This window comes from Somniosus microcephalus, chromosome 3 (genome assembly GCF_052327205.1).
Source record: "Somniosus microcephalus isolate GS21.2 chromosome 3, FLI_Smic_1.0, whole genome shotgun sequence".
Lineage (NCBI taxonomy): Eukaryota > Metazoa > Chordata > Chondrichthyes > Squaliformes > Somniosidae > Somniosus > Somniosus microcephalus.
This window is the reverse complement of record NC_140989.1, coordinates 301,403,081-301,411,599: the sequence shown is the minus strand read 5'-3', so window position 1 is coordinate 301,411,599 and position 8,519 is coordinate 301,403,081. Positions and strand designations below refer to the sequence as shown.

Genomic DNA, 8,519 nt, shown 5'->3' with positions numbered 1-8,519 from the left:
CACCAGGGATCAGCACCCGGGGAACCCGCCCGCCGCCCAACGTGAACAAAGACCCTCCTCACCTGTCACGGAGTTGAAGTCTCCGAAAGCGGCCACGGTGCCCCGGGCCTCTTCCCCCGCGCATTCAGGAGGCGCGAGGAAGAGAGAGAGAGACAGACTGGGGGGGGGAGAGTTAGACGCCGCCGCGCACCTGCTCCGCGGAGCTCCGTGCCGCCACCGCCGCACCAGCCTTTACTAAGATGGCGGCGGTAGCGGCGCTCGGCTGAGGCCCGCCCCTCCAGCCTTCACAAAGATGGCAGCGATCGGGGGGCCGCTTGTTGACTGGGGCCGGGAGGTGCCTAGCTCGGGCATGGGTGCGGAGGAGAGGTCGAGGCTTCGAGGCCTACCTGGAAAAACGGGGAAAGGTAGGAAAATTAATGAGATTAGATAAAAAATTTACAAAGTAATTAACTTTTTTTAAAAATAATATGGGCTAAAAATTCGGTGGCGCCGCGTTTGGGGCGCCAAGCTCGCCTGGGCGCCGGAATTTGCGCTCCGGCCAGAGCCGCTTGCGCCCTCCCGATATTCAGTGGGAGCGCCCCAAGAGGGACTCGGGGCGCTGCTCGAGGCTCCCCGCGTCCTGCTTGGGGCGCTCAAACTGAATATCGCCGCGCTATGTGCCACAGCGCCACATGCTGTGGCACAGCGCGCTGCTGTACTGCAGGCCTTCCTCCCCTTCTTAAGGGGGAGGGGCCTGCACCAGCGCGATCACCGATCGCGAGTGCCAGCAAAAGAACCAGACACCAAGGAGAAGTGCCGGGCTTTTGGGACACAGCCGGCACTGCCTGGGGGGTGGATCAGGAGGCCGGGGAGAGCGGCGCGAGGAGGTGCTGGCAGGCGGCCACCGGAAAAAATGGCCGCCCCGCACCTCCACCTTAATTTGCGCCACTACCGCCACAGGTAGGCCCTGTGAACCGGTCGCGATTTGCGACCGGCATTACAGAGGCGAGCGCGACCAAATATCGCGATCGGGGCGGGAGCAGGGCGCTGCGCTCACCAATGACGTCATCGGTGGCGGCGCAGCGCTACAAGCTAACGCCGCCATTAGCGCCCCGCTAAATATCGCGGGAGGTGTGGCCAGTGGCGCTAAAGCCACTGAGTGCCCTCTTTGGGCGCTAACTGGTGGTGCAGCCCACTGAATTTCTAGGCCCTTGTGTTTTAAAAGCAACTTTTTTTTTAAAGACGCAGAAAGCGGGAAAAAGAAATGAAAAGTTTGGAATCAAGATGGCGGCGACTCACCTCGGTTCAGAACGATAAGGCCCGCCCACACACGCACCGATTGGTCGACCGTCAGGTCACCGAAGCGTAGGATTGGTCAATCGTCCCGTCACTCGACTGTAGGAGGGCCCGCCCGCATGCGCCAGGAACCCGGCGTACGATTGGTCGACCTCGACATCACTCTATTGCTAATGAGCGGATAATGAGATGCTAATGAGCGGAATTTTGAACGTTTTTTGGATACCGCGGGCGCAATTTTTGTCCAGCCGAAACGTAAATACGCTTACGACCCTTTTGGAATCGTAAGCTTTCTTTTGATGTAACGCACGTGTAGGTACGCTCTATAACTTTAGAGTGTATAGCCGGACAGACACACACCAAAGGACAGACAGACAGATGTATCCTTTTGCTTTGCTCCAGTTGTAATATACTGTTTAGTACAGTTTCTGGAACATTTTGTAGATCAACGTAAGCAGGGTGTTGCACTTATATTCCCTTCTTGCATTACTCTCCAGCTGGAGAAATCAAAACATTGCACATACTTTTCTCACCAGTCTCCAGTTGTCAGTGAAATTTCCAACGAAAATTTAAACAATGGGGTAAGAACATAAGAAATAGGAACAGGAGTAGGCCAGTCGGCCCCTTGAGCCTGATCTGCCATTCAATAAGATCATGGCTGACCTTCTACCTCATCTCCACCTTCCTGCACTATCCCCATAGTTGGGTAGCCAACTCTTTTCTAACATTAGAAATATGGACCAGCGATCGGCCATTGAACATCTGGTGGGGACCTTGTGCACACCTGAATCAACTTTCAGGCAACTTTAAATGGGCGCCCAGCACTCTAGGGCAAAACAGGGACTGTTTAAATAAGCAAATTGGGGTCTTACACCGGTTATAGGACCCCAATTTCAGCTTTAAGAAGAAATAGGCGGAGCATGCACGGCACATGTCGATCCCACTTTCTGCCAGTGCGGAGAGGCCTAACCAGTCGTCCTTCAAGGACCACTGGAAGTCTTTCCCAAAAGGTAAATCTTTTGGGTTTATTTTTAGATTTTTCTGGGGCCAGGAGGAACAGGAGTGCTCCTCCAAACCCCACAAAATCCTTTTGACTCACTGAAGAGGAAGAGGAGAGGGAGAGCAATAGTGATAGGGGATTCAATAGTTAGGGGAGCAGACAGGCGTTTCTGCGGCTGCAGATGTGACTCCAGGATGGTATGTTGCCTCCCTGGTTCCAGGGTCAAGGATGTCACTGAATGGCTGCAGGGCATTCTGAGGGGGGAGGGTGAACAGCCAGAGGTCGTGGTCCATATCAGTACCAACGACATAGATAGGAAGAGGGATGAGGTCCTGCAGGCAGAGTTTAGGGAGCTAGGAAAGAGGTTAAAAAGCAGGACCTCAAAGGTAGTAATCTCCAGATTACTACCAGTGCTACGTGCTAGTGAGTACAGAACTAGGAAGATAGAGCAGATGAATGTGTGGCTGGAGAGATGGTGTAGGAGAGAAGGCTTCAGATTCCTGAGGAATTGGAACCGTTTCTGGGGGAGGTGGGACATCTACAAGCCAGACGGGTTGCACCTCAACGGGAATGGGACCAATATCCTTGCGGGAGGGTTTGCTAGAGCTGTTGGGGAGGGTTTAAACTAGCTTGGCAGGGGGATGGGAACCTAAGTATAGAGTCAATAGGGAGGGAAGAAAAACTGGAATTGGAAAACAAAAACATAGAAAGTAAATAGGAAGGACAGAGGAATCAAGGGCTAGATAGTAGTCAACAAGGAGGTTTGCCTGTACTAAATGGTATATACTTCAATGCAAGGAGTATAGCGAACAAGGCAGATGAGCTGAGGGCACAGGTAGATACTTGGGACTATGATATTATAGCTATTACAGAGACATGGCAGAAAGAGGGGCAGGTATGGCAGCTCAACATTCCTGGTTACAGGATTTTCAGACGGGATAGAGAGGGTGGTAAAAAGGGAGGGGCGGGTCGCAGTATTGATTAAAGAAACTATTACAGCTGTGAGGAGAGATGATATGTTGGAGGGATCATCAAACGAGGCCATATGGGTCGAACTGAAAAACAAAAAAGGGGTGATCACACTGCTGGGAGTGTACTACAGACCCCCAAATAGTGAGAGGGAGATAGAAGAACAAATATGTGGACAAATTTCTGAGAAGTGAAAAAACTATAGGGCAGTAATAGTAGGGGATCTCAACTACCCCAATAATAACTGGGATAAAATTAGCGTGAAGGGTACAGAGGGTGCGGAATTCCTAAAATGCATCCAGGGGAACATTTTTAGCCAGTATGTAGCAAGCCCAACAAGGGAGGGGGCGGTTCTGGACTTAGTTTTAGGGAATGAAGCTGGGCAAGTAGAAGGCGTATCAATGGGGGAGCATTTTGGTGCTAGTGACCATAATTCTGTTAGATCTAAGGTAGTTATGGAAAAGGACAAGGATAGACCAGGAATAAAAATTCTAAATTGGGGAAAAGCAAATTTTGCTAAGCTCAGTGGGGATTTAGCCATAGTGGACTGGAAACAGCTACTTGAAGGTAAATCAGTGTCAGAGCAGTGGGAGGCATTCAAGGAGGAGATCTGGAGGGTTCAGATCAAATATGTGCCCTTAAAGAAAAAAGGTGGGACTAACAAATCTAGAGCCCCCTGGATGTCTAGGGACATACAGGGTAGGATAAAGAAAAAAGTAAGGCATATGACAGATACCGAGGGCTAAATACTCCAAAATCTTTAGAGGAGTACTGAAAGTGCAGGGGTGCAATTAAAAAGGATATTAGGAAAGCAAAGAGAGAGCATGAAAAATTATTGGCAAGTAAAATCAAGGAAAACCCAAAGATGTTTTATAAATATATTAAGAGTAAGAGGATAACTAAAGAAAGGGAAGGGCCTATTAGAGATCATGAGGGTAGTCTGTGTGTGGAGGTGGGAAACATCGGTAGGGTTCTTAATGAATACTTTGCGTCTGTTTTCACAAAGGAGAGGGGTGAAGCAGACATTGCTATCAGGGGGGAGGAGTGTGAAATATTGAATGAAATAAACATAGTGAGAGAAGAAGTATTAAGGGGTTTAGCAGCTTTAAAAGTGGATAAATCCCCAGGCCCGGATGAAATGTATCCCAGGCTGTTAAGTGAAGCAAAAGAGGAAATAGCAGAGGCCCTGACCATCATTTTTCAATCCTCTCTGGCTTCAGATGCGGTGCCGGAGGACTGGAGGACTGCTAATGTGGTACCCTTGTTTAAAAAGGGAGAAAACGGTGGCACGGTGGCATAGTGGTTAGCACTGTTGCCTCACAGCGCCAGAGACCCGGGTTCGAATCCAGCCTCGGGCGACTGTCTGTGTGGAGTTTGCACATTCTCCCCGTGTTTGCGTGGGTTTTCTCCGGGTGCTCCGGTTTCTTCCCACAGTCCAAAGATGTGCGGGTTAGGTTGATTGGCTATGATAAATTGACCCTTAGTGTTAGGGGGATTAAATACGTGGGGTTACGGGGATCGGGTGGGATATGTGTCGGTGCAGGCTCGATGGGCCGAAATGGCCTCTATCTGCACTGTGGGGTTTCTGTGATTCTGTGAAAAGGATAGACTGAGTAATTACAGGCCAGTCAGCCTAACCTCGGTGGTGGGGAAATGATTGGAAAGAATTCTGCAGGACAGGATAAATCTTAATTGAGAAAGACACGGATTAATCAAGAATAGTCAGCATGAATTTGTTAAGGGAAGGTCGTGTCTGACAAACTTGATTGAATTTTTTGAGGAGGTAACGAGGGTAGATGAGAATAGTGCATTTGATGTAGTGTTTATGGACTTTAGCAAGGCTTTTGATAAGGTTCCACATGGCAGACTGGTCATGAAGTTAAAAGCCCATGGGATCCAGGGCAAAGTGTCAAGTTGGATTCAAAACTGGCTCGGAGACAGGAAGCAGAGGGTACTGGTTGATGGATGTTTTTGTGCCTGGAAGGCTGTTTCCAGTCGGGTTCCGCAGGGCTCAGTAATAGGCCCCTTGCTTCTTGTGGTATATATCAATGATCTAGATTTGAATATAGTGGGTATGATTAAGAAGTTTGCAGATGATACTAAAATCGGCTGTGTGGTAAGAAGGAAGCTGTAGACTGCAGGAAGATATCAATAAATTGGTCAGGTGGGCAGAACAGTGGCAAATGGAATTCAATCCGGAGAAGTGTGAGGTAATGCATTTGGGGAGGGCTAACAAGGAAAGGGAATACACATTAAATGGTAGGACACTGAGTAGTGTAGAGGAACAAAGGGACCTTGGAGTGCATGTCCACAGATCCCTGAAGGTAGCAGGCCAGGTAGATAAGGTGGTTAAGAAGGCATATGGAATGCTTGCCTTTATTAGCTGTGGCATAGAATACAAGAGCAGGGGGGTTATGCTTCAGCTGTATAAAGCACTAGTTAGGCCTCAGCTAGAGTACTGCGTACAGTTCTGGTCACCACATTACAGGAAAGATGTGATTGCACTAGAGACGGCACAGAGGAGATTTACAAGGATGTTGCCGGAAGTAGAGAATCTTAGCTACAGTATGAGGAAAGACTGGATAGTCTGGGTCTGTTTTCCTTGGAACAGAGGAGGCTAAGGGGAGACCTTATTGAGGTGTATAAAATTATGAGGGGCATAGATAAAGTGAATAGAAAGGACCTATATCCCTTAGCAGAGGGGTCAAAAACCAGGGGGCACAGATTTAAAGTAATTGGTGGGAGGTTTAGAGGGGATTTGAGGGGAAATTTCTTCACCCAGAGGGTTGTGGGGGTCTGGAACTCGCTGCCTGAAAGGGTGGTAGAGGCAGGAACCCTAACCACATTTAAAAAGTACTTGGATGTGCACTTGGGATGCTCTAACCTGCAGGGCTACGGACCAAGAGCTGGGAAGTGGGATTAGGCTGAATAGCTCTTTGTTGGCCGGCGCAGACACGATGGGCCGAAATGGCCTCCTTCCGGTCTGTAACTTTCTATGATTCTACGATTCTGCCAGCCCCCTCTCGCCCACCCAGCATCCATGCTCCCACCTACAGGCCTTACCTCCTGGTTTTGCTCCTGAACAGACTGGTGAGCTGCAACAGAGCACCCGTTTGTCCCCCGCAGCTCGCTGGAAAAATGTTACTGAAGTCTGAACCTGAAAGTGGTTTGAGTCTCTGGGCTGCCACTTTGGGAGGGCTCCGTGGGTTCACTGCTGATTTTGCCAGCCCTCAGAAGTGAAAGGCCAGATTCTAACCCACTGTACCACCCAGGTTCTTACATTTTAAGTTAAAAAAGAATAACTGTACAACATTTCTGATGCAATGCCATGTCTTCAAAATGCTGATTATGCAGCATGTTTAGATAAAGATACTGGCACACCGACAAGATAGCTGACACACTGATTCACTCATTATAAACTTTCAGATCAGATTGAGAGTGCTTCCTCATGTCTACTATAGCATGCTGCCAAGCGCATGCGCTGAAAACCGGCATTTCAGATCTGTCAAGAATGCTCTTGACAGATCGGACGCCTGCCCTGGAGAAGGGCCTCTGCCGGCGGATAGTTCCGCTTTCTGGAGAACCTCCGCCCGCTGAAAACCCTTAGAAATCTTACACCTGGTAAAAGCAGGCGTAAGGCCAGCATAAGAGTTGAAAAAAGTTTTTTTTTTAATTCACTCATTTATCATTTAAAAATACTTTTTACAAAAAAGCTAACTTTAGTTTTAGCCCCGTGAAAAACTTCAATTATTTTTTTCAAAAAATTAATTTTTTGTTTAAAATATTTAATTTATTGTAATTTCAACTCATTTTAAAAGTGTGATTTAAAAAAAAAAATTATTTAATGTTTTAAAGTGTTTATGGGGTGATCTCCATTCATATATTTGACAGATCTATCTGTCAAGTGTATGAAGGAAGATTCTCTTCTCCTATTGGCTCCCCATGGTCCACGTGATCCCAGGGACGCTTGCGAACCACCTGCGCCTCTGGAATACGTGGGCCCTGCACATTTCGAGTTGGAGAGGCCCAGGAACGGAAGTATATGCACCTCTGGAGCCCTCAGGTAAGTCCGTAGATTTTTTCCAGATCGGAGGCCTCCGCACACAGGAAGCCTCCGATCAGAAAATACGGGCCAATAAAACATTACTCTGTATATAGTAGGCAATTGTAGGGTATCAATGTGGTGTGATGGTAGCACTTGAACAGTTGTGTTGTTTTTTCCTTATGACTGTGTTGCTTTAATTTGTGACGTCATTTCCACTCTGTTCACAGGTACAAACATGATGATTCAGAGACACTGTATGATTTAGTCGTATTTACAGCTACAGATGGATTTAACACTGCAGATGGGGTGCTGAAAGTAAAGGTAGAGACAAAGGGAATGTGTCGATATATATTGTAACATATGACAAGAATATGTCACAAAGCTTTAGGTTACATTGCGCAACAGTGAGTTGTAGTTTGGTTCCTACAAGAATATTGCCTGATACGTAGTTTAATATTTTTGCTCCACACAAACAATACTCCCAAAGGACTTTAGTGAAGGATTTTGCAGTGTGTATTACAAAGTATTTACAGCACAGGAACAGGCCATTCGGCCCAACAGGCCCATGCCGGTGTTTATGTTCCGCATGAGCCTCCTCCCACACTACTTCATCTAACCCCATCAACCTATCATTCTGTTCCTTTCTCCCTCGTGTATTTATTTAGTTTCCCCTTAAATGCGTCTATGCTATTCGCCTCAACTACTTCCTGTGGTAGCGAGTTCCACATTCTAATCACTCTCTAGGTAAAGAAATTTCTCCTGAATTCCCTATTGGATTTATTAGTGACTATTTTATATTTATGACCCCTAGCTCTGGTTTCGCCTGCAAGTGGATACATTCCCTACGTCGACCCTATCAAACTCTTGAAGACCTCTATCAAGTCACCCCTCAATCTGTTCAATCTTTCCTCTCAGTTCTGGACCAATCTAGTAAATCTTTTTTGCATCTTCTCCAGTGCCTGTATATCTTTTTTATAATATGGAGACCAGAACTTTTCACAGTACTCTAAGTGTAGTCTTACCAGTGTGCAAGATGATCAGCTGATGTTAGATCAACAGTTCATTTTTAATTATATGAATAGAGACCATTGCCCAACTGACACAAACCAGATTTGAAACTAGTTGATAAATACATGGGTTCACTGAATTTGAATAAATTATATCAATCCATTTTTTACTGACCACCAGAAGTAAAATTCTGGTACAATTGGTAAAAATCACGTTGTTAAT

The 8,519-nt window shown here is 47.1% G+C and overlaps 1 protein-coding gene across 2 annotated transcripts in view; it reads left to right on the top strand.

The window, feature by feature from the left end:
- frem1b (Fras1 related extracellular matrix 1b) overlaps nucleotides 1–8,519 on the top strand; it is a 295,010-nt gene that overhangs the window by 156,249 nt on the left and 130,242 nt on the right. For both annotated transcript variants that reach the window (XM_085982850.1, XM_085982849.1), the window contains one exon: nucleotides 7,517–7,610. In XM_085982850.1, the coding sequence (XP_085838976.1) occupies nucleotides 7,517–7,610 (94 nt within the window). The remainder of the gene's footprint in view (nucleotides 1–7,516; nucleotides 7,611–8,519) is intronic.